The 27936-nt window shown below is 41.3% G+C and overlaps 1 protein-coding gene across 1 annotated transcript in view; it reads left to right on the plus strand.

The window, feature by feature from the left end:
- The window catches only part of ESR2 (estrogen receptor 2), an 826997-nt gene that overhangs the window by 124089 nt on the left and 674972 nt on the right, over window positions 1-27936 (plus strand). Inside the window, exon 3 of the mRNA XM_086936664.1 lies at window positions 20994-21169. Coding sequence (XP_086792790.1) covers window positions 20994-21169 — 176 coding nt within the window. The remainder of the gene's footprint in view (window positions 1-20993; window positions 21170-27936) is intronic.

Genomic DNA, 27936 nt, shown 5'->3' on the forward strand with positions numbered 1-27936 from the left:
CGTTTCGGGACAAGTGTAGATGGCCTATGAAGGTTCAGTTGGTGTATCTAATGTTCCAAAAAATGCTTGTAGTCTGAACTTATGGAAAAAATTAGGAAGCGTCCTTCTAACTTCAGTGAAAATCCACACGATTTGTAGGTACGATAGATAATCATTTTCTAGTACACTATTTTCATCGCAATCAAGGGTTCTCTTGGAGATTTTATGGATTCACGTCTTCATCCCTAATCTGTATGTCCATATATTTATGTCTCCTTTTCTTCAGGGCTGCTGTCTTTCTTAGTCCTCTTCCTAAAAAACAACCCCTGCCTGGTGAAATTAACGTGTTTGTACTTGGGTCCGAGTCCCTTGTTGAATCTGATACTTGGATGCTGCTAATTAGACTTCATTCATTCATGTGCACATTTCTCATTTTTAAAGCTGTGTTTCATATAGTATTAATTGCACACTTTTATCAAATGATGTAGCTTTGTTACCAGTTTATAGTGCACCGATTGCTAATTCATTATGCATTAATGTGTGAATTTATGTGCAGCAGATTTTTGTAAATGTGCAATATCATTTGTATGCTAATACTTGTTTTTTACATTCTAATTATAAGGACTTGGTCTTCTCATAGCAATTAGAAAAGTGTATTTAATTCTGATGAATAGGAATCCTAATGGAGTGACACCTTTAGATTTTTACTAGGATCTGCAAGCAGGGTGTGCAGGATGCTGCAGACATCTGACTTGAAGTGGATAGACTGATGTTGCAGTGCAAGTGTGATAACATGTTTACTCTCTTCACTTCTGTAATCAGACTGCAGCATTTCCCTTTACAACAGAGGCAATGATTCTCTGATGAATCTTTCTATGCCGATAGGAGGGGTGAAAATTAGGGTAACCAGACAACACGTTACCTGTCCAATGAAGACCATAAATTGACAGCTAACTCACACATTTTAGATCAGGTTTGGGTACACCACTCTCAGACACATTTTATAGAAATAATGAATTACTTAGGGAAGACCTAACCTCCTGAAGATGTAAAGTCAGACTATAATCATACAGACCAAAAGCTTTGCTACGACTACACAGTACAAAAGAAGCAGAACTTAGGGCCCCATTAAGATGGCGGGTGGACTTTGTCTGCCCGCCATCCTCACAGTGAAAGGGACCGCCCGCCATAAGGGTGGGGGTCCCGTGGGGGCAACTAGAATACGCCCGCCACAGTGGCGGGCATCCTGTATTTTTAACATTGCGGCGGGCTGTGCTGAAAGCACCGCCTGCAGCAATGCTAAAATGCATGTTATGCATTTCAAAGCACAACATGACAGGCACTGTGCGGTGCCTGCCACGTTGTTCTTTGAAAGGCAGGGGGTACCTTAGGTACCCACCATGTGCACCCCCCAGAGTCCATTGGGGCCTGCAGGGAGCCCCAAAAGCAGACTCTGCATGCCTCCACGGAAAGGCATTCACATTAGCACATTCTCATATGGCTGGCGGTGTCTGAAAGACAACGCCACCCTAAAGAACCCTTTTCATGTCAACCGGGCGGAAAAGCGGAGTACGGTCTTTCCATCCGCCGCGGACCCCCCAGCCATCCAGCCATTAAAATATGGCGGGGGTCATTCCGGCACAGATGTCGGGTGGATCAACCCCGTCAGGCCGGCGTTGGCTACCGCCGACCTGGCTGGGGTGATCCACCCGACATCCTAATGGGGCCCTTAGTGTTCAGTAAAAGCTCACTGATTCTCCCTAAAACACATTTAAAGCATTAGTAAAATAGCACTGTTTTAATGGAAGAATTAACAAGACTCAGACAGATTGTTCATTAATTTGGTTATTGTATCTTAAAGAACATCAAAAATTGATCAGCATAGCGTCCTGGTTCCAAAGCAACAAAAATCAGAATGGCGGTGGTTGCCTCTCCTTTTCACATTTATACTGTCTCTGTAAAACTTTCCAGTGATGTAGCATCACACCACCATCAGGAGGCAGTCATATGCTCAGATTCACATAATTTCACCTAGAACATTGCAACTTTGACTTGCTTTCTCACATTAGCCATGAGAAATGAAAGATTCGAAAATTCACATAGGCCTAACATCGGTGAAAAAGAAATGAAAAAAGTTGCTATCTATAGCAATAGCTGAAATCCTGTTCCCACAGGAAAAACTCTCTGTGAACATTATAGAAACATTTAGGAACATCAAAAGTTACAAATGTACTGAACAAATAATGCAACATTTCACTTGCTGTTAAAGACCCATTGTATTAGGTCGAGAAACATGTCAGCATTAAAGAAAGCACATTTGGAAAATAACACTTTAAATTGGCATATCTCATTTTATATGAAATAAACTCTATATTAATATAAAATATAATGCAAATATATAAAATAGGAAATAAAGTAGAACTTTCAATTCATATTATTACATGAAAATACCTAACGTTAGAAATTTCCTACTCCCACAAATATTTTCTCAAACTTCATATGTGTATATCATTTTCAAGGTTCATATTATAAAAGTTGCTTCAAACTTTTATAACCTATAGAATCTCTAATAATATTATGCATAGTTTCAAGTTCGTACCATCCTTCTCCACATATTTGTACCAACTTTTCTACATAGCGCATTCTAATGGAAAAGTAATTGAATCACTAGACCACTCCATAAATACCACTTTAATTCATCAGTAACCGCTAATAAACAACGAAACAACATTTTCATAAGTATTTCTCATTGGTACAACTCGTTTATATGTATTAGTATTACTTTGTATGTGTTTTCGTTGTTTTTCCATTTAAAAGCACGCTTTTATGGTGCTTCTACTACACGTAAATCCCTTTCATTTAACACTGTGTCTAATGTGTGCAAAGTGTACTTTCAGGTTTTCATGTCTCAAGTCGGCAAATGTGTCATGTATTAGGATTTTTAAAATTGTATTTTATCAGTAGCATTGTTGGTTTTATCTGTGCCATCACAGCACAGAATGCCAAAATATAGCCATGCTGTGGCCTTCTCAAAGAACAAAAGCATAAAGCAAACAACTTTATTATGCACCAAAGGTATGCTTGTAGGAGATCATATGGGAAACTCGTATGGGTGCATGATTCTAAGACAGATTTAGATAGAGGTAGAGGGGGAGTCATTTTATTATAGACTGTCTCCATTAACCAATGCTTTTATTTAATGATTACCAATTAAATACCCCTCTGGTAACACTCCACCAAAATCTGGGACTTCCTTAACAGTAACACACCCGACCTACTCTTCTTGACCGAAACTTGGCTCAACCCAGCCTCCAATTCAGACATCTCCGCAGACATCCCGCCCTCATACAAATTCATAAACCATGACCAAAGTCACAAAAAAGGCGGAGGGCTCATGATCATCTACAAAAAACCACAATTGACTGCACCACCTCCACGGACTCGGACACTAATCGCATGGAACAACTCCACTTCAAAACATGAACAGACGACAACGCCACCCTTAAGGAAACCCTCGCCTACCATCCACCGAACGGAATACTGCAACCACATTGCAGACTTCATCGCTCCCCTCTACATCAGATTAACCAACTACATTCTCCTCTGGGACCTCAATTTCCACATGGAAGACACCATAGACCCTCACAGCTGGCTACACCCTCAACCCTATTTTCTCTTCCACCAACAGAACCACCACCCTCCAAATGACCCCTCTCATATGGTCTGACTAATACATCATACATTTCAAGATACCCGCTCACCAAGTCACCCCACCAGAAAAACACAAAGCACCATCAAGACACCAGGGTAAAATATCCAAAGAAAACTGGACCAAGACTCTACAGGAATGCCCTCCAACCACACCGGGAACGTCCTTGTCAGCACCAAGCTCTTCAATATTTAGCTCACTGACTGCTCCAACCAACTACTCCCATCAGAAACAAGACCTACAAAAACAACAAATGACCCACCTGGTAAAGGAACGACCTTAGGGTGTTCAAGCACTACTGCAAACAACTTGAAGAACATGGAGACTCAACAAAAACACCCCTGCAAAATCTGCATATAAAGTAGCCCTCAACCTCTATCACCAACAACTACAAAATGCAAAGAAAAAGGCCCTAACTCTTAGACTTGAAGTCAGCTCCAACAACAACATTTTCTTCACCCTCATCAAGGAGTTCTAAATCCCCCAGCTGCCAACAAAGACATTGTCTCATCCTAGACACTCTACAATAACCTCTCAAACTTCTTTGAAAAGAAGACTGCCAAGATCTACAACACATTTGGCCTACAGCATACCAATACAAACTTCCTCGACCAGCCATACAAACAGCAGCTAAGCAACCGGAAGCCCCTCTCGAATGAAGAAACCACTGCCTTGATGAATACCCTACACTCAAGAGCCCCCTCAGACCCATGCCCCCACTTCATATACAACCTTGGAAATACCATCATCTCTCACGTACTCACTGCTATCATCAACACCTCAATACCCTCCATCACCTTCAAATCTAGCTGGAACAATACAGAAGTCAATGCCCTACAGGAGAAATCAACAGCAGACCCAAACACCCTCAGCAGCTACTGACCCTTTTCAGCTAAAGTCTGGAGAAAGCTATCAATACCCAATGCGCAGACCACCTAGAACTCTATCAACTCATAGACAACTCTCAATCAGGCATTTGCACCAACCACAGCAAAGACTGACCTCGTTGTATCCCCTGATGACATCAGAAGCATCCTTGACTGAACAGAAAATGCTGCACTCATTCTCCTCGACCCCTCCACAGATGTTGAAATGGCCCCCACAAGATCTGTGACAGTGATTGAGTGTCTGAAAAGTTTCAGCGCTCCATCCATCATCTCCTTGGGTTTCCTTTGTTCACCCTAAATTGGCATGGTATGCCCAGACATGGGTCCCATGCTCACTTTGCACTGAATTCAAGGTAGCCTGGCTGACGATGGGTGTTACACTGAAACCTGTCCCAGGATGCGTGTTTCCGGTCCAGGGAAGTCTTGGCTTGGCAGTTTGGGCTTGACTGTTCCCATGCGCCACAAGGTCAAGACTGATTTGCATATAGCTGGGTCTGAACTGGGGTGGCGGAGTGAGCTAAAGAACGATGATTGATTCAACCCAGATCGGTGACTGGTAGTGAGTGTCTGAAAAGTTTCTGTGCTCTGTCCATCATCTCCTTGTGTTTTCATCAGAAATCTCCAGCACTTGCGTATCTCTGGACTGGCCCTCAAGTGCATATCTTACTTCCTCACAGCCTGAACTCAATGAGTTAGACTTCCCACCTCCACTTCAGAATCAAAGAAACTCATCTGCGGAGTCCCTCAAGGATTGCCGCTCTGCCCAGCACTCTTTAACATCGACATGAAGCCAATCACAGACGTTATCAGTGCCAACGGCATCAACATAGTATCCTACGCCAACAACACGGATGTATGACGTTACAACGCATACTTTCACAACGCATACCATTACAATGCAACTTTTACAACGCAGGATCCATTACAACGAATGCCTTTACAATGCATGACATTACATTGCAGATGCTATTACAACGCAAGCCATTACAACGTAAGTATAGGTAAGTATATATATATATATATTTTTTTAAATGTAATTTATAAATATTTTCTTTATTTTTTTATAAATTAATTTTTTTGTGAACCTTTTTAATTAATATTAAAATTACTTAAATTAATTAATTTAAATTATTTAAAGTACTATTTTTAACACTAAACCCTTAAAATACCCCTGTACCCCAAAACCCAAACCTAGCCCTAAACCCTAAAAATACCCCTGTACCCCATAACCCAAACCTAGCCCTGAACCCTAAAAATACCCCTGTATCCCATAACCCAAACCTAGCCCTGAACCCTAAAAATACCCCTGTATCCCATAACCCAAACCTAGCCCTGCTCCCTAAAAATACCCCTGTACTCCATAACCCAAACCTAGCCCTGAACCCTAAAAATACCCATGTACCTCATAACCCAAACCTAGCCCTGAACCCTAAAAATACCCCTGTACCCCATAACCCAAACCTAGCCCTGAACCCTAAAAATACCCCTGTACCCCATAATCCAAACCTAGCCCTGAACCCTAAAAATACCCCTCTACCCCATAACCCAAACCTAGCCCTGAACCCTAAAAATACCCCTGTACCCCATAACCCAAACCTAGCCATGAACCCTAAAAAAACCCTGTACCCCATAACCCAAACCTAGCCCTGAACCCTAAAAATACCCCTGTACCCCATAACTCAAACCTAGCCCTGAACCCTAAAAATACCCCTGTACCCCATTACCCAAACCTAGCCCTGAACCGTAAAAATACCCCTGTACCCCATAACCCAAACCTAGCACTGAACACTAAAAATACCCCTGTACCCCAAAACCCAAACCTAGCCCTAAACCCTAAAAATACCCCTGTACCCCATAACCCAAACCTAGCCCTGAACCCTAAAAATACCCCTGTATCCCATAACCCAAACCTAGCCCTGAACCCTAAAAATACCCCCGTATCCCATAACCCAAACCTAGCCCTGCTCCCTAAAAATACCCCTGTACTCCATAACCCAAACCTAGCCCTGAACCCTAAAAATACCCATGAACCTCATAACCCAAACCTAGCCCTGAACCCTAAAAATACCCCTGTACCCCATAACCCAAACCTAGCCCTGAACCCTAAAAATACCCCTGTACCCCATAATCCAAACCTAGCCCTGAACCCTAAAAATACCCCTCTACCCCATAACCCAAACCTAGCCCTGAACCGTAAAAATACCCCTGTACCCCATAACCCAAACCTAGCCCTGAACACTAAAAATACCCCTGTATCCCATAACCCAAACCTAGCCCTGAACCCTAAAAATACCCCTGTACCCCATTACCCAAACCTAGCCCTGAACCGTAAAAATACCCCTGTACCCCATAACCCAAACCTAGCCCTGAACACTAAAAATACCCCTGTATCCCATAACCCAAACCTAGCCCTGAACCCTAAAAATACCCCTGTACCCCATAACCCAAACCTAGCCCTGAACCCTAAAAATACCCCTGTACCCCATAACCCAAACCTAGCCCTGAACCCTAAAAATACCCCTGTACCCATTACCCAAATCTAGCCCTGAATCCTAAAAATACCCAAATACCCAAACACCCCAAAACATATACCTCAGTACCCCAAAACATATACTCCTATACTCATACTTATTTTTTAAAATTACTTACATTCATATATTTAATTTATTACATAAAAATACATAAATTAATATATTTATTTATTTTATATATACATTAAATTAATTATAAAATGTTATGAATTAAATAAAAGATAAAATAAAATTAAATACTTACCTATACTTATGTTGTAATGGCATGCGTTGTAATAGCATCTGCTATGTAATGTCATGCGTTGTAAAGGCATGCGTTGTAATGGATCCTGCGTTGTAAAAGTTGCGTTGTAATGGTAGTGCGTTGAAAAAGGTGCGTTGTAATGGCTGAGTCCCTCAAGGATTGCCGCTCTGCCCAGCACTCTTTAACATCGACATGAAGCCAATCACAGACGTTATCAGTGCTAACGGCATCAACATAGTATCCTACGCCAACAACACGGATGTATGACGTTACAACGCATACTTTCACAACGCATACCATTACAACGCAACTTTTACAACGCAGGATCCATTACAACGAATGCCTTTACAACGCATGACATTACATCGCAGATGCTATTACAACGCAAGCCATTACAACGTAAGTATAGGTAAGTATATATATATATATATTTTTAAATGTAATTTATAAATATTTTCTTTATTTTTTTATAAATTAATTTTTTTGTGAACCTTTTTAATTAATATTAAAATTACTTAAATTAATTAATTTAAATTATTTAAAGTACTATTTTTAACACTAAACCCTTAAAATACCCCTGTACCCCAAAACCCAAACCTAGCCCTAAACCCTAAAAATACCCCTGTACCCCATAACCCAAACCTAGCCCTGAACCCTAAAAATACCCCTGTATCCCATAACCCAAACCTAGCCCTGAACCCTAAAAATACCCCTGTATCCCATAACCCAAACCTAGCCCTGCTCCCTAAAAATACCCCTGTACTCCATAACCCAAACCTAGCCCTGAACCCTAAAAATACCCATGTACCTCATAACCCAAACCTAGCCCTGAACCCTAAAAATACCCCTGTACCCCATAACCCAAACCTAGCCCTGAACCCTAAAAATACCCCTGTACCCCATAATCCAAACCTAGCCCTGAACCCTAAAAATACCCCTCTACCCCATAACCCAAACCTAGCCCTGAACCCTAAAAATACCCCTGTACCCCATAACCCAAACCTAGCCATTAACCCTAAAAAAAACCTGTACCCCATAACCCAAACCTAGCCCTGAACCCTAAAAATACCCCTGTACCCCATAACTCAAACCTAGCCCTGAACCCTAAAAATACCCCTGTACCCCTTTACCCAAACCTAGCCCTGAACCGTAAAAATACCCCTGTACCCCATAACCCAAACCTAGCCCTGAACACTAAAAATACCCCTGTATCCCATAACCCAAACCTAGCCCTGAACCCTAAAAATACCCCTGTACCCCATAACCCAAACCTAGCCCTGAACCCTACAAATACCCCTGTACCCCATAACCCAAACCTAGCCCTGAACCCTAAAAATACCCCTGTATCCCATAACCCAAACCTAGCCCTGAACCCTAAAAATACCCCTGTACCCCATAACCCAAACCTAGCCCTGAACCCTAAAAATACCCCTGTACCCCATAACCCAAACCTAGCCCTGAACCCTAAAAATACCCCTGTACCCATTACCCAAATCTAGCCCTGAACCCTAAAAATACCCAAACACCCCAAAACATATACCTCAGTACCCCAAAACATATACTCCTATACTCATACTTATTTTTTAAAATTACTTACATTAATATATTTAATTTATTACATAAAAATATATAAATTAATATATTTATTTATTTTATATATAAATTAAATTAATTATAAAATGTTATGAATTAAATAAAAGATAAAATAAAATTAAATACTTACCTATACTTATGTTGTAATGGCATGCGTTGTAATAGCATCTGCTATGTAATGTCATGCGTTGTAAAGGCATGCGTTGTAATGGATCCTGCGTTGTAAAAGTTGCGTTGTAATGGTAGTGCGTTGAAAAAGGTGCGTTGTAATGGCTGTTTCCCCAACAACACACAGCTCATCCTCTCCCTTACTGACTCAACGAGCACTCCCAAAGCAAACTTCACCAACTACATGAGCAACGTTGCTACTTCGATGGAAAACAACTGCCCCCAGCTCAACACAGATAAAACCGAAGTCCTGCTTACCTGCAACAACCGTTCCCCCTGCAACGCCTCCTGGTGGCCATCCAAACTTGCCCCCCACCCACCGCTGTAGACCATGCCAAGAACCTTGGGATCATCCTGGACAACAACGTCTGCATGAGCAGATAGATCAACGCCACCTCCACATCATGCTTCCACATGCTGCAAATGCTGCACAGGATTTTCAAATGAATCCCACTGAGCAGAAGACCAAAGGTCACCCTGGCTCTTATCAAAAGTAGACTTGATTATGAAAACGCCCTCTTCATCGGAATACCAGCCCATGTCCTAAGCTGAAACAAAACCACTCAGTATGTTGATGCCAGACTCATCTGGAACATCTCGTGAAATAACCACATCTCTCCATAACTCTCCACTGGCTTCCTTCCAGGAACGATGTAAGTTAAATCTACTCACCCACACCTTCAAAGTTCTCCACGACAGTGGTCCAGCTTACCTCATCCACCGCCTCAACTTCTATCAACCCACCAGACACCTTCAATCTGCTTTCCAGGCAAAATGACACCTCCCCTGCATCAGGAAGATGAGAAGTGGATGATGCTCCTTCTCATATCCCGCAGCCAAAACCTGGAACGACCTCCCAAAACACCTGAGAACCTCCCCCTCCCTCATGGACTTCCAAAGGAACCTCAAGACAGGGATGATCTTCCACCCTCAGGCCTGCACTAATCAGCACCTGGATACCATCATTGGTGATTAGCAGTGCTCTAAAAATTCACATAATGGTGAAAGTCACATTTATTTTATATGTTGGGTAAAAACCTCTTCAATTTTAAACGTTGTATTTATTTTTGTTACAACTTTTATTTATTTTATCTGTACCAGGTTAGGGCTTTAATTATAATAAAGCCTTTCAAATATATAGTGTGGATTTCTTGTTTGTGTTCATCCATTGGGAAAAAGGGCTCCAGAACTCCCTAATAACTAATAAATAATCCTGCAGTCTGACAGGACTGACCCCTACCCTAGATGCACCTTACCCAAGTAGGTCATGGAAGGCACTTGGGTTATAGTCCGCCTGACCTCCTGGCTGAAGTTAATAAGCTGCCTAAGCTGCCTAAGCCAGCACATGTCAGAAGATTTTGGAGTCTAAAACTGGACTGTCATTGCTGACTATCCTGCTAAAACTTATCAAGGCATTTGAATTGATTGTGCTGGCCAAAACCTGCATTACAAGGCTTTTTGGCAAAGGGTGTTGAGTCAAAAAGTCTGGTTCGCCCGGATCAGTTTTGTGACCTATTGGTGATGCTGAACAGGACTTTGCCCACACCATCACCATAGTGCCTGTCAGGGCTTCATTGAAGGGCAGAAAGGACTCTAAACTAAGATTAGCATTAGTTTCTACCGTAGGCAGTGGTAATTCAAAAACCTCAAGTTACCTCCACAGCAAAGGAGGCACTTTTCTCAGTGGGTGACCCATTATTGGAGTCCAATTCAATTTCTGTGATGCATCAAGACCTGGAAGTCTAGATAAAGTTCATCATTAGTATAGTGAGGTGGCGAATCCTCAGCCCCTTCGTCATCATCACCATGTGAGTGAATTCTATGTATTTTTCAAATATCCTGCTATATCCAAATCTCATCCAAACATAGCCTCTATGTGCTGAAAGTACCAGCAGTGACACAGAGGCTATCAGAGAAATTTTCATTACCTCTACTTGTGTCTAAGTGATCTCAAACCTAGATATTGGCTGAGAATGATCCAGATGATTCTATATCCAAGTAGAGGACCCCATGGACCTGTGGGGTGCAAAGGTCTTCCAGGGTGACCCAGAACAATCCAGTAGAGCTGCAGTACTATTTCTGCCAAGGCACCTACCTGCTGAGGAGATGCAGATGGCCCGTGATGGCACTATGGCTGCAAATGAGAAGTGGGGTCAGTACCGGTCAACTAGCATGGAGGCGAGGCCCTTGATTGCTGGCTGCATAAATGCTGCCTGAACTTGGGGCAACAGAGACTTCCTTCTGGACATTTAATGTTGTCCCTAGAGTTACCCTTGTTCTTTGTCTTAGCCTTACCAAAGGTCAGGGACCTGGACTTTGAGGAGGAGCTGTAACCTAATTTGGAGTGGGACTAGCCCAGCTTCATATGCTCAGCAACATAAAACTTTGCCTGCCACTCCCGGATGACTTTTAGATACATTCAGGAGCGTTTGTTGCATGACTTCGAATCGGAGGCCTGTCAATTTTGGAATGCTGTCAGCAAAATCGTTTTGAAGGTTTGTTAGAAATCATCAAAGTTCAGGAATGGAGCTCCAGATCTGCTTTGAAGGATGCAGAGAAAAGGGAACTGACATCAGCATGCAGAGGGAGCTTCTGTATACGGCTCGTAATTGTCACTTTTGGAAGTGGGGCGAGGTCTTTTCTGAGTTCAATGGCACCACCTATTTGCACATGCGAGCAGGACCGGATTGGCCGTAGCGGGCAACGGGCAATCCCCCGGTGCCCCGCAGGAGGGGGCGATTTGAGGCCCATGGGGACCATTTTTGTAACAGGGAGGGGGGGGGGGGGGTTGGTTGTCCAAGCACTTTGCCAGGGCCGGTTTTGGTTCCCGGTCAGGCCCTGCATGGGAGCCATTGCTCGAAATGTTTACGGATCTACTCTGGCGCCTGAGAGAATTAATAAGTGAGGAATCCACCAGAAAAAGTGCTTTCAATGGTAAGCAATGTGTTCTTCTCGGCACCTTATTAACGCTCAATGCTGTACTAACTGCTTAAAATCCTCCTCCTACTGCACCTTGTAAAAAGTCTTGATTTACTGAATTATAACCTGGCGTCTGGTCCTTTTTAGCGCTCTGGTTCCCTAGATAAATTTGCATTTTACAATAATTCACACAAACAGACATACATACATGTAGCAATCAACAACCAAAAAGTGATAGTCTGCCACTGCAATGCGTGACGTGCTACATTTATTTTAGCAACTTTTGATCCCTTTGAACTACGACAATTTTTTAGTTGCAATTCCCAGATTATGCAGCAAATTGTTCAATTTGTGGCAAGTGCGATAAATACATGGTTGTGTAGAAACAGCTGCGACTCCAGAATTGTATAATTTCTGTTACCCTGGCTGTTAGTGAAACCACAACAGCAAGGGGTGTGTTTGCTACCAAAAATGTGTATTTTACATAAACTTTGTATTCAGATTCAACAGATGTACACGCCTTGACAAGGGAGGAGAACTACCTTTTCATGTCTAGGTGACCTTGAAACAATCTTAAAAAGGGATAATAAAAACCAAAAGGTGTAGTGCCATAATAGTGCTGTGAGCTGAATGCCAGGCACGTCAGAATATTGGTGCCACCTTCTGAGAACTGGCATTTTCCTCCTATGGCTGGGGCCAAATTCTCCTCTGTGCTGTTACCACTGTTTAGAGAAAGTTCTGATATTGGGTTTTGCACCATCTCACTTGTCACCCGCCCACTCCAAAATGTTGAGTATGGTCCACTGTGACAGTTGCTTCAAGAATTCTGGGCAATGTCAGGGGCGTAGCTTAAGGGGGGAGTTTGGGATGTTACACCTCCTAATAAATGTATTAACTAGTAATTAGTCGGGTGCAAGTGCTTACAGTCGGGGACGGTGAGGTGTCTGTCGGCTTTCAGCTGGGATTTTTACATACACACACAAACCAAAAAATGCACCCATGCACTCTTTCTCTTGTCTCTGTTTTGAAGGTGTTAAAAATAGTGCTTATTTTGCAAAATATTGTGTTTTAAGTACCGCTAACAATCCCTACTCTCATCCCTCTCATCTGCCTCTTATGCCCCCCTGCGAGGCCCTGCTTCTCATAAAATATGTTTATATTATATGCCAGCATGATTGTTGGTAAATCTGACACCACCCCCCCCCCTCCCCCCGTCTTGTTGACTAAGCTTCGTCTGTGGGTGTTGTAGGTGGGAAACGTGGCCTCAGGGTGGGAAACAGATTAAGGTGACACACCACGGTTTCTTTCACAGAATCAAACTTTCTGTGTTACACTAAACCCTGACCCTGCTGACTAAGGGAAAGGCAGACACTCCAGCACTCTGTTAGATGCAGACAACTTCACTGAAGAGCTCTATTTAAGGCAGTCCCCTGCATTTGGCTGTAGCTCTCCATGTTCCGAGTCTGTAACGCAGACACTGCACCCTAGAATCAAGAGTACAGTTTGTTCTCATACTGATAGAATACCCAGAAAATGGTCTATTTTTGTGCATCACTGTCCTTATAAAGCAGATGCATAGTGGTATATGATCAAGGGATTTTCCACTTCACTGTTTGTATTAACAGCAGTGCAAGAACATAACTCATGAAGCAGTAGACGATTACTCACGAGACATTGTTCTAAGATCCTTTATATATACAGTATGTAACAAATGAAATAAGAAACGCTGTTGATTCTTATCAGGGCCTAGCATTTCCCGTTATGCTTCGCAGTTGCTGGTAGGGCCTTTTAAACCTTTCGTTTCCTTGTTTGCAAGTAATCCTAAGCATGTTACCTCATATTTATACATCACTATGGAAGTGAAAAAAAAAGTGCAAGAATTAAAAACAGGCAAGCAATACTGAAAACAATGAACTAGGTAAGAAAAAGTCACATGGAAAAGTTCTCATAAAAGACATAGCTGACACTATGGTTAGAGGAAAGACGCTGGTGTCCCGAATGAGTCATTCAAGGAATAATAAAAATCCCTTAGTGCATAAACATAAATTCGAATCAATTTCCCTAATTCAAATATGCCTTTATTCAAGATACCATCTGTGAAGAGTATTCAACCGTAGTCACAAGACATTCTTTTATCTCACAAGTTGAGATAATCATTTACACACACACAGACACCTAAATACACACATGTAGAGTGTGTGTTACATTGAACACTGGGCCAAATGCCACAGAGCAGAAAAACAACGTGATAATTGATGAACTTGTGTTAATTTTTAACAGTTGTATGTGATTTCATAGAAAAACGATTCCATAGAACACCATTACTGAGAAACCATCTCACCCAAACTGTATAATGGAAATGTGCTGGATGAATGTCATTTACCTTTTCATAGAAACCAGTACATAGCATGTCTTTTAGAATGACTGCCCCTTTAATGGCAAAACTATTTTTGAGTCTGGGGTGGAAGGAGTTTTCCCCAAAATATCAAAGAGCTAAACATTGAAAGATGATCAGGGAAGCACTTCAGATCATATAAGTAAAATCCCTTGGATGGCTACAAATCCTTGGTAGAGAGAAGAAAAGGTTAGGGGTGTTGCTGTATGTATTGAATAATGCAGATTGTTTAAAAAACTGTTTACCATTTAAATCATGGAGAATGGATTGTGGAGTGGGTGCACCCTTTAAAAACTGAGGGGCATATCAGCAACAGACGGTGATAAATATCACAAAGCGCGCTTAGCGCTTTTATATTTATCGCCGTCTATCACTGGAATTTATCGCCCGGTTAGCGTGTTATCAACAACGGGTTACTCCAGTGCGATAACATTCCAGCAATATCCAGGGAAATGGGCCAACATCGCTGGAAAACCAGCAATGTTGTGCTCAAAACGGTGATACGACGTCCTATCACCATAATTCACCTCCCACGTTAGGTATGCGTTAGTCAGGAATTTAACAGATGTTAAATTCCTGCGCCAGGACATAGTTAACTCGATGACAATTATCGCTAAAGCTCTTTGCTGATATCGCGAAGCTGCCTTAGCGATATTCTCCCATGCAGTTTTTCTAGCCACACCTACTTTGCATCTCATTAGCGATGTTTATCGCTGAGATGCCAGGCATTGGGAATTCGGCAAAAAGTGCCGCTAAAGTGGCGATAATGCCCTTGATGATATGCCCCTGAGTTTTCTGATAATTAGAAGGAGCTGGAAAGAGTGGGTACTTCTTCCCAGACTTACTTGGGGATACTCCAATAAAGATGTCTATTTCCATATTTACTGGTAAAATCCATGCTCTACTGAGCCTTTTTGGAGCAGGGAAACTACTGGCATTTGATTGGTGACCAGAGGAGGATGCTCCCTTACTAAGCATTCCTTTCAATCCAGTCTTCTTCTACTTTAATATCCTGGTTGAGATTCCCTTTGATAGTAAAATTGTTGGATATCTATTTTAGGGAGGTGAGGCTGTTTAGCATTCCTTTTAACCATCCAGCAATTCAACCTCACAGAATAAAGCAATTTGTGAGAAATTAGACTCTGATGCCCATTTTGAAGATGGAGTATGTATGTAGGACATGGATTTGAAGGAGCACTCTTCTTAGTAACCCTTTGAACGAAACTCGTTCTGTCATGTACTATTCATTTTGATTATTGAATGCTTGGATTTACAATATTGCCTTGAGGACGTTGATGGCATACAAGGACTAGCGACTAAACATGTGTTGGCTAGAAGCACTATGTTGATTTGTTCAAGAACAAAACAACGCAAGGATCAGCATATCAACTTTGTTGTGTGACTTGTCTTACCATGGACAGGGTGCTGAAAGACGTTTTATGTTGGAGGACATTTGGGGGCATATGAATGAACGAGCTGTTTTGCAATTCCTTAATAGCGATTTTTAGCGAATTGCTATTAAGGAATCGCAAAATGCTATGTATGTAGGAATCGCATTAATAATTGAGATTCCTTAATATTCCTTAATTGCGAATCGCAATTCGCAATTAAGGAACACCTTCCCATTCATTCCTATGGGCTAGGAGGCCCATAGGAATGAATAGGAAGACATTCTCAATTTGCGATTTGCAATTAGAGAATCGCAAATTGAGAATGAAATTTCAAGGGTGCCAGGGTGTCAAAAGGACACTCTGTTGCACCCCTGAAATATTATGTGTACACATGTGGCGCACATGCATGGCCTAAGGGCATCTATGCACGCCACATGGCACTTTGAAAAATGCAAAAAAGTGCATTTTTCAAAGAAATCGCAAATTACCACCAACTTGAAATTGGCGGTAATTTGCGATTTCTTAAGGTCAAATTGCAATTTTTCTGTGCTTCATACATTGCATTTAAGGAATCGCAATTTGCGATTCCTTAAATGCAATCGCAAAATAGAGAATCGCAAATTTTGCAATTCTCTAATTTGGTATGCCCTTTTGGGATGATACATCCCAAAAGCCCTTTGCCCATTTGCGAACGGGAAAAGGGCTTGATACATATGCCCCTTGGTCATTAATGGCTGTTATCGTGGCTGCTTCTCCCTTCTTGAGCACCAACATATTGATATATCTGTTCTGTTGAAGGAGAAGTGCATTTGTGAGTATGCACCAGATCAAGGCCCACACCACCTTTGACTTTCACAACTGAAATAAGGGATTTGAGTGATTGTATGACAGAACATTATTGTCATAAATATCCTTTGACATAAACCTTATGTCCTAAATATTGGTTACAAAAATATTGTCCCAATGGGGGCTGATGATCTTTTATTTATTTAACTGTGGTGGCAATTTTGTAAGAAGGTCACAATATTAGTGTTGGACAATATTTAGTACACAATATTCTGGTACTATATTCTTTGTGGTGTACTTGGCCATCTTGCAAAACTGAACCTGATTCTATATCCCTGTTGGCTGGTGACCTAGACTTTGGGGAGGAAATGTATGTGCATTTTCAATTGATCTCCACGAGGATGGTAAGGGAGGTTGAAGAGTGTTCCTGTGGCATAGGGGTGTTGTCTAAAAGTAGATAAGGGAAAAAGGGTTTGACGGACGGAAAAACAACTCACATTGACAAAGCCAATAGGTCTGGTGAATAACTGAAACTGCCTCTTCAGTCACTTACGAGTTTAGCCACTCAAAATGTCATCATACATGCATTCTGTTAGTCATCCTTACACTCATACATCTGTTAATCCACCCAGTGGCTCATTCTTGCATTCATCCACTCACCCATCACAAATAAAACAGGCCCAGCAACTCCCACAAGCAAGTGGAAGATAAATGAAAACAATAAAAGTAGAAAAAAACACATGCTGCTACATAAACCTGGCAGGCATTTTCTTACAATACAATAATAAAATGAAACATAGCAGAGAGACACCGTCTTGCAATGGTATTGTGCACAGTGGTTCGTTCTTTTAATGTTCCAACATGGTTCTCACTTTTGGAAGCAACGTGGTGGCTTTCATTGATTGGTAAAAACAATGACATACTATGCACAATTCCATTTCAAGAAAGCTCAGTAAACATTGCACTGGGTGGCCATCTTCAAGTGTTACAGTGAAGAAAAGTGTTTCACTGTTGTACTGATCTAAAGTGGCCGACTGAAAAACATGGTGAACATATTGGTACGGTAAAAATCTGATAATCTAAGGAGATTACCATTCCAAAATGGCCGGCTAGTTTACAAATAGTGGCCACACAGAATGCAGAACAATTATGATGGAATGGATGTCAAGTGAGCGGCCAAGTGAGACTGCCATGAGGTGCAAGATGCTCTAAAAATGAAAAAGAAGGAAATAAACAAATGGCAAGGAAAATAATGGAAAACTAACGGCATAGCCACCAGTACAGACACTGAAGTGCACTAATTATCAGGTGCGTGGGTAGATGTGAAAAGGTCAAAAGCATCTAAGAAAGGACTGAAGACATATCCGGGTTAATTCACCCACAAGAAAAGAGTATTTTTTTTTAAATCTGTTTTTTTTTTAAATAGAGAGCTTCTGCTGACAAGCAGGCTGAAAGGGTAATGAATGCTGATTACTCCTTTGATTGGGAGAGCGAGAAATGCTTAACTGAAGGGTGACTTAAAATTAAAGTTAAATATGGTATATGTGAAAATGCAAAGATCACATGCAGATGTAGGAAGATATTGATACAAGTGTGAAAAGGAAAACAGATGTCACCAAAAAAGAAATAATGAATCCAACCGTAGACATTGATTCACCAAAAGCCTGGAACCGTGGAAGTGACTTCAAGCACCTTTTAACCCCAGATGACGTCACTGCCCCCCCCCCCCCCCCCCCCCCCCCCCCATGTCCGACCTTTAGCCCCTCACCAGCCTACTACTTGCTGCTGAAGAGGCAAGGAGTGGAAACTTGGTCACTTTAGAGTATGCTATATCAATTAGTTTAAAGTCCAACACAAATCTTCAAAAGGCAAAATGCCACCTCAGGTGACCATGCATTGAAAGGGAAATGCTACTGTGCGAGCAAAATATCCACAGCAAACCACTTTAACAATGCATATGCGGTATGCGTTTTTAAGCGGTTATAACTAAACCCCTAATAGTAGGAACTAGGATGAGGTAGGAAAGAACACATGAAACCAACTTGCCTAATTTTCTGCAGGGAACAACGGATAACTGATGCTAATGCGTTTCCAAAAGAGAGCAGAAAGCTCTTCCCTGTCCACTATTCTGTCTCTGCAGTAGGGCTGTAATGATGAACCTGCTTGTTCCAGTTTAAAGAATGGAATTGATTAGACAGCAGCCACGTTTGTGTGTTCATCCAAAGAATACATGTAAAATATAAGTTGTTCTTCTATAGCATTATTAGGGAAAGAATATCAACCAAAATTAGGGGAATCTAGGCCTTAGTCAATTAAGAGGGGGGGATAAAATCGAAAGGCATGAGCATGATTTACAAAGGTAACTTACACCTTTGAGTAAGTTTACACTTTTGAGCAAGTTTACCACGTTTTAGTGTTCACAAACTCAGAGTGTAAATTGCTACTATAGAACAAAAAACTTTTCTAAGTCCAATACTACACATGGCCAGCCACATGTACTGCAACACCCTCTCATAGAAAAGAATGGAGGTTTGCAGTACCAGTGTAAGGTACTACAAAAGTGCAATTTGAGAGTACCGAAAAGTAGTCAAATTTTTTCAGGTGAGCTAGGGAAAGGGCAAACCACCTTGAAAAAAAATATTTAAAACAAGTTTTTTAGAGAAATTTTACAAAGTCTCTAACTCCATGCACTAGGTCTGCATACTATGCAGATATGCCATACACATAGGGTAGGGGGAAACAGATATGCACCAGAAAATGTATTAGAAACATACATTTAAATTAATTATGCTTTAGTGTTTTTCAAATTTGGGGAAAAATTGTACATCACAGCTATGTGTTGGCGTAAGTGCAGAGAATTATGGGGCATATTTATAGGAAAAGTGCCAGAGCGCAGTGTTAGCCTTCTTGGCTTAACGCTGCGCTCCGCCACTTTTGAAACACAGGGCTGCACTGTATTTGCAGCAATACAGTGCAGCCCTGTGTTTCCCCCTGCACTGGCACTAATTACAGCTGCCTAGAGCCAACTCAAGCACCATGGTGCAAAGGTGCCTGCCTTGTGGGAATGATTGCTCATGTACAGGAATGTGTCTCTTCCTGCACATAAACAATTTAAAAAAGGCGATTTGTCACTTCATTTTGAAAATGATTGTTTCTGTGCAGGAAGGGACACTTTCCTGCACATAATCAATCTTGCATGGCGGTTTGCAGTTTTTTGTGTGTGCTGCACAGTGCAGCACACATAGAAACAGCATAAATGAGGAGAAATGAAGCATTTCTCCTTGTTGCGCCTTGAAATGATCTGAGGTTTATTTGTCTTAATTTTGTCGCTGCCCCATAATTACACCACCCTTGTAAATAAGAGGCAGCATCAAAAACAATGGGTGTTGGGGCGGAACACCTACCACAGTACCCGCTGCCCAACCCTTTCACGCTAAGTATATCAGGAAAGGGTGCCTTATTTACAAGACAGCGCTAAGTGGCTAGACACTGCCTTGTAAATAAGGCGGAGCCCGCATCGCCACAGGAACGTAAAAAATTGTGACGTCCCTGTGGCAATAGGGGCTTGTAAATATGTCCCTATGTTTTCTTAGTGAATTGTGATAACTATCGCAAAGCGCGCCTAGCGCTATTTTTTTAACACAGGCTATCGCAGGTTTTTATCATGGAGATATCGCGTTATTAGCAACGCGTATCTCCAAGGCGATAAAAATTCCTGCAATAGCTGTTTTGCAGGGAACATCGCTAGTTTTCCATCGATTTTCCCTGCAAAACGGCGATAACCTTGCTGATACGACCCTGTGGTCGTATCAGCATAATCCACCCCCTATGTTAGGGATGGCTAATTCAGGATTTTAGCAGATGTTGGATTTTGCCGAAAACCGCAGTTTTCGCCAAAATCTAAAGTCTGCTAAAATCCTGTGGGCTGTAAATATTGCGATGTGAACAGTAGCAATATTTTACAAGGTAGTCCATTGGGGTACTTCCAGTGACACCCACTTTGCATCTCATTAGAGATGCAAAGGGAGGCGTCGGGGAAAAGGGTGCTAAAATGCGATTATGCATGTTACCTCCCTCTTGTAAATAGGGCGATAGTTTTATCTCCGCTTTTTTGGCTTAAAACCCCTTGTAAATATGCCCCTGCGTCTTTTGAAATCACAAACTCTGACTTTCGACAGTTTGATTTTCAGTTTTTGGGCAACACTTTGTCGTCCAAAACATTTAAGAAATACTTCCCTGGCATATGTTCATTCAACCTGTTTAATACTGGCTCCAAAACGTTTTTTTAAAGAGAGTGAAATAAATTATGCATTCAACTCTGGCATATTTAAAACCTATTCCTTTTTGTGGGTAAGATTCCTCTGAACGTCTTGGCTTTACTTTCTCAACAGGGAAATATTAAAGAGGAAAACGAGCGGTGGCGATTGTCCAAGTCACATTCCAAACAACCCTGGTTCAAAAAGGGACACACATTTCTGTGCTGTGTGCAGTGATTATGCGTCGGGGTATCACTATGGCGTTTGGTCCTGTGAAGGATGCAAGGCATTTTTTAAAAGAAGTATTCAAGGTAAGGAAGGCTGCCATGTCAATAGTTATAATATATTGCACCATAGCGTTTTGATGTTATATTTTGTTTTCTGTTAAATTCTATCGTGGTCATGTGTTCATGCTTTCAATAAGGCACTTTTTATGGGGTGGCCAACTTTGGGGTGGCCAACTTTGCTGCAGAGCTACCAGGAGCTGAAATCTACATTATCGGCCAGTATCTCCACCCCAAAGTTTTTTTTTTCTCCAAAATGGGTAATAACTTTAAGACTCGGAGTTACTGGGTGGTTTTCTGATTAGTTTTTCACCATTTTGGCAAAAACAAATACATACTCTTCGCAAAGTCAAGAATTAAATAATTGAGGGTATTTGCTCTGTTTTTTGGTGGGAAAAGCTGCTAAAACGGTTTTCATTCAAAATGGTTTTGTCCAATTGATATCCTTCAAAAACCTTTTTTTGCAGGGAGAAGTGTTACTGAAGGTAGCTGATGCTCACAAACTTACCAACATTTTCAATGTCGAGAATTGCATACTTGGCGTAAATACTATTTACCACAAAGAAACCTCTTATTGGGACTGAAGCAAATTTATTTTCCATCTTCAGAGTTTGACCTAGAGTAAGAAAGAGAAAGGCAGAAAAGGTAGAATGGGGAGTTATGGGCATGAAATAGAACCTGCAATTGTAAAATAAGATGAGGGAAAGTGTAGGGTGATGAAAAGGGAAGCATGAGGTTGAATCACCAGTAGGTAGCATTGGGATCTAGCAATGGCAGCATTTGACAGGCCCCTGCTGTGGATGCTTCATTACCAAGAATGGGTTGTTGATGCTACCACTGCAGGATGTTGTAATGTCTTTACTGACATCCATCAAGAAGGTCCATGGGAGAATCAGCAATATGAAGTTGTGGCAACTCCAGTACATTTTTATTATTAACTGTACAATTAATTAAAATCATTACTGTAAAAGGTGCTCATCATGTTGCAACTAGAACAAATAATTAAAAACTGTTATTTGTAACAGGGGTTTAAAATATGTTTTGATAAGAAAAGTTTGACTCCCCTCCCCAAGTTCCACCAAAGTCAATCTTCCCCAGATTTGTGTTTATGGAGGTCTGGCTTTGAAGGCGGCCCAGATTCCCATGTTGTTCTATGGGTGGCATTCTCAGGCTATGATTCATTCCCCTTGGCCTCTAGACCATTAACATTGAGAGGGGCTTTCCTGGACGGGATGTTGGAAGTGCAGACAAGCATCAATGCACGGACTTGGCCACCTCAACACCCTTGTGCTGGTTTTGGATTGTTCTTCTCCAAATTTTCATTTAGTTCATTTGCCAGTTTTAGGGCAGTCCTGATATGATGGATACATTCCCCCAGTCTAGCTAGGATCATCGTGCTGGACTTGGAAAAACACATGACTGACACTTCGCTACAGGCCACCTGCACTTCTGCTCAAAATGTCTTAATTCTTTCTATTAAATTATTTTTTATGATCTAATGATTCGTATGTATTCTCATGCACAAAGGCCCTCATTAATTTAGGAGTTCCCAGGGATGAAATTGTCGCACCTAAATCTGGGCATTTCAAGTTCTCTCAAGTTATTTCTCCCAGAATGGGGAATAACATGCAGATCCAGGAAGAAGAGGTCCAAATTTGCACGATTTTCCTCATTCCAGAGAAAACAGGGGGCTTAAATCTGCACACATTTACCATATGTGTGGAGATGGCAGTTGATGTGTTTCAGGCTTTCATCGGCCCCTTTCTTGTGTGGGATGGGGAGGAAGATCGGGAGAGGGAAGAGCATTTGCTGCTTCTCCCCTACACAGTCAGGGAGCTGGTGACTCTGATTGCTCCTCCACGGTCGGGATTCATTCAGTGTTCTGGACCTGCATTTATCCAGCCGCTGTCCCTGCGGGTAACAACGGTGGGGCAAGGATAAGGGGGATTTTGAGAGACGATGCAGAGGGAAAATGTATTATTTATTTGATTTCCCTCTGCATCGTCCCTCGAAATCGTCCCTTATACGGCAACACCGCTACACCGCTGTTACCTGAACGGACCGCAGCTGCATTTATCAGGTCAGGAGTTTGAGTAAAGCCAAAGTAGCCTGAACAGCACAACTGCAACTGGTACTCACAACCCCCAAAGAGATCAAAGCAGAAGAATGAGATACTGCCAATTATGTTCAAGGAAGATAATAGTGATGCAGAGAACAGTAGAAAATAAAGACACCTCAAGGAAGTCAAACATTTACAGAGAGCAATGTAAGAAATGTCTTGAGGTTTTCAACAGGGATTCAAAATAAAGATAGGAAAACAGTGCCTATTAGTAATGAATTATTAAGCAATCAAGAAAGTTGACTATTTTCCCTTGATTGCCGAAAACTACTTCTGTAGAAGATGAAGAGAGCTGAATCCCCTGAGATGCATGAGAGGCCCCAGAGTAAAATAGTAAAAGCACAGATGTTGTTAAAAGTTTTACAAGTTCTATATTTGGTTTATAAAACCTAAGAGGTTCTGGCAAAAAATATATTTATTTTTGTTATTGTTTCGCAGCATTTCTACAGTGTTATAGAGAGAAAATACATATATACAGTCTGGCTGCATCCATTAATGTTAAAAGTACATGGTGTGCGAGTGTATGGTAAAGAAGTGACTTTTTTGGGAAATTACCTATTCTGTATGCTCCAGACTGAGCAATACGGGACACCTAATGGTCAGAAACATTTGCTTTTTATTCGTTTTAATCATCTATATTGTTTCCAATACATATTTTGATCGCAAATGCAGTGGGTCTCTCTCAAGGCAAACAGTTTACAAAAAATACATATTGCGCTATTTCTCAAAGCTTAAATTGAAATCTGGGCGGGGATCTGTTGATTCATTGGTGCCTAAGAAAAACATTAGGGGCATTCACTTACAAAAAGTGCTGCATCCCTGTGTTAAAGCAGCGATGCAACACTTTTCCCTTTCTTGCGACACCATGAATGCCCCATATTAACTGTATGGCGCTCCATGTCCCCGGATTGACATATGCGTCAGGAATCCTTACGTATCTGTCGGCGCAAAACACACGCATTGCTGAAGTTGTGTCATAAGCATGACACAACTCCAGCAATGCATGGGGGAGGGTTATAACTATTGCACTGTCACCTTATGCCTGCTATGAGGCAGGTGTAAGGTTTTGACGCAGGGGCGTCCATGAAGGGGCGCTTTCACTGCGCGACTTCTAGGAGGCCTTCTTGGGGGGAACCCCCACAGTGCATACATTATACCTGACGCAGGTATAATGTGGCACAGGGATGACACATCTGCCTAGATATGTCACTTTGTAAATATGGTGCAACTTGCCGTATTTTTTACGCTGCCGCTGCATCACGAAAAGTGACGCAACTGTATCGCAAAAGTGTTGGAAGGGGCTCATAAATAGGCCCCTAGGCTGGTATGAAAGCAATTAAAATTGAAGCCATAATATGCATTTTATGCTTCAGCCTTGTACAATCATCGCATTTTTAATAACAGATATCATCCTACAGTCTAAAAGAGGATAATGGACTTTAAAATGTAGTCATTGAATTACTGGCCCATACTTTCATGTCAACAGGAGATCACTAGAGAGTGCAGAGATTTAGGGTTCTATTTTTATTTTATTTTTACAATAAGTGTAACTATCTGTGCGTTCGTTATAGAAATGCTTCTGAAACAGACATGGCTCTTGGAAACATGGAATTGGGAGGCCAGAAAAAAGTAAAAAATCCAAGATTGCAATTTCGGAGCAGTAGCTTCAGCCACAATTTTGTCCCGTGGTATTTGAAAAGAAACTATTTTCACACTATGTAAAAATAAAAATAAAAAGGACTTTGCAGTCCAAGTAATAGAAGGTATTCCTTAGGGAAAGGTTTGTAGGTTAACGTGAAGGACTGGCCCCAAGTATTTTCTCTTTAATCATAGTTATTATATGCCTATTAGGCTGCCAAGTCAAGATGGCAGTGGAGGCCCTGTTCCAATCAACCTCATGCAGCCTCTCCCCGTTTGTAAATTCCCTGTTCAAAAAGTTGTGCATTTTTTACCAAAAGAGGTTCTGCTGAGCCTGTAGGACCCCTTTCAATAAAAAGAAATGCCCAGCATGTCACCATGTCATGGCGGTCAGCACAGCATTTCTTTTTTTTTGACGGAAACAACCCCAAGCGGGGTTTTGTTTCTGTAAAAGCAATTTTCTCCATGTGTTAGGGGGACATTTTTTCCCTTTTCAAAATGCTGGAAGAGCTGCCCTAAACAAGGGGGGCCTTTCTGCATTCAGTAAATAGCTGAGGCTGCACCTTTGGAAACCTGACATCTCATCTACCCCTCAATGAGGTGGAGTTACTGTATGTTTGGTGTGGAGACCACCTCTCATTTATGGATGTTGTTTTATTCTGCCAAACCCCAAATACTTTCTATATTTCAAAAAATAAAAGGACAAGTAGCATCTGGTAGAATTTGGTCTGTTGAATCATCAATTCACATGATAGTGGCAATGAACATGTGTATTGTATTGGATGGATTGGCTTATATTCTTATATTGTCACCCTTAATGAGGCAATGGATTTCTCAAATTTGCATCAGTTTAATGGGTGCACATTTGCAGTCTGTGGTAGACCTAGAATGTCGTATATAGAAGTTGTTGCATGAAAGTCAAAGGCAAGTTTCGAACAAGGTGTGACGTATATCACTGCTCATAAGTGTGAAGTGTTGCAGAGAGTGTGAGAATAGAGACAGTCACACAAAGTTAATTACTAATAGATCATCATCTGCTACTTATGATTATACGCATGGGAAGAGCGAGGCTGTTAGTACTCCCCAAAATCCCAGGTGATTATCAATTCTTATTAATGCAGGGGTTGAGTTCCAAGATTTATCTGTCTGAACCGAGCAGGAGCTGCACCCATTTGTCACTTTTTGATGTTGGACTGATCAACAGTGGAGCCAGCCTGGAAATCAGTGGTCTTGTTTGACAATAGGTATTATGTCTTTGTTTGAAGTTAGTATGCTGCAGTTCTATGGTTTGTATGATCAGCAATGAACACTGCTTATCAGGTGATCAACAGCTATGACGTAGGGCATGTTGGGTGTCCAAATAAATAGACTGAGAATCTGTTTAAAGCAGCATTCTGGATCCTCTGTCATTTCTGTAGTATAAGGAGGAGTGCTGAAACGTATGGCCCAGTGGCATAGTAACAATGGGAGAGTACTGGGTCAATGTTAGCTTGAACCTCATTTAAAAAGGCGAGGGTTGGAAATATTTATCAAAGACATGTCATCATGTGGAAACTTTGCCTGGCCACTTGATTCAATTGCAGACCGAGGCAGAGATTGGAGTCCATAATTACCTGTGGGTACCACACGTCAGTGTAATAATGGCAGCTAAATTGTTTAAGGGTGATAGTATAGTCTGAAGTGAAGCTTTGTAAACAATGGCTAGACAACCTCGAGTTTTTTTTGTCTAGAATACTTTTTAATAATGTGGAACAATAAGATGTACACTTGCCATTTTCCAGAAGACGTCGATGACTTACTAGTTAAAATGAGAGAGTAGCTAACTCTTATGGAATTGTGTTACTAGAGATTGAATCAAAAAAAAAAAGTCAATAGAAATAAAAAAATAAAAAATGGGGGGTGATACACCTTATAAGAAATACCTCTTAAACACTTTTTAATAAAGGGGGAGGAGGAAAAAAAAACAAAAGAAAAAAAAATGAAATGACAATGAGAAAAAGACAAATGCTTAGTTTCACTAAGAGGGTGTGCTGAGGGTGCAGGGCCTCCTAAAGGCGCATTTAAGCCAAACAGGAGGGTTGGGTTCCTCGGGGGAGGGAGGGGAGGGGTCACAGGGGGGAAGGGGAGAAAAAAAAATGTCCTCACTTGCAATAAGTCATCATGCTTTTAATCTTAAATGTAACCACTGGCCACTTTGGGTCATACCACATAATGGCTTCAAATTTGAAACCTAGTAGTAAAATTCTTTCCTGGAACTTGAACGGCTTGGGGAGCCGGAAGAAACAGCAAAGTGTCTGCGAATTCTTGAAAAATTCTGAAGCTAGCATATATCTTCTCCAAGAAACCCACCTGGAAGCTGAAGAGTGCAGGAAAATATTTGTAAGATATAATTGGGTTCAGGAAATTTTTTGTTCTAAACAAACTGGCTCTACAAGAGGGGTAGGTATGGTGGTGCGTGCTAATAAAGGGATTAAGATTCATGACTGGGGGACCGATCAGTCAGGAAGGTGGCTGGCTGCAGTTATCTCAATTGGTGGCACTAAATTACTATGTGGGGTATATTACGGTCCTAATGAAGATAATGCCTGTTTCCTTCAAAGGCTTGAAAAATATATGTTACAACATACAGCTCCAGTCATACTAGGAGGTGATTTTAACCTATTACTAGATCCACAGTTGGACCGCACCTCTAAAGCTAAATATAATCCTCCAAATAAATCTCTTTTAGCCTTAAAAAACATAATGAAAGACTATACACTACTAGATGCTTGGAGAGTCAAACATGGCAATCTCAGAGAGTATTCTTTTATAGCAAAAAGTATAGTCAGTTCTCAAGAATAGATTTCTTTCTGTTAGATCAATCCTTTTTAGCTGATATTGCTTCAATCTCTTATATCCCAGTTGGACTGTCAGATCATTCGGGGGTTGAGCCAAAAATAACCTTTAAAAATAGTCCCTTAGAGCACAGGTGGACACTGGATAGGACTATCCTGCTAAATGACGAGATTAAAAATAAGATTAAGGAAAGTCTATTGGA

This window comes from Lissotriton vulgaris, chromosome 9, assembly GCF_964263255.1.
Source record: "Lissotriton vulgaris chromosome 9, aLisVul1.2, whole genome shotgun sequence".
NCBI lineage: Eukaryota > Metazoa > Chordata > Amphibia > Caudata > Salamandridae > Lissotriton > Lissotriton vulgaris.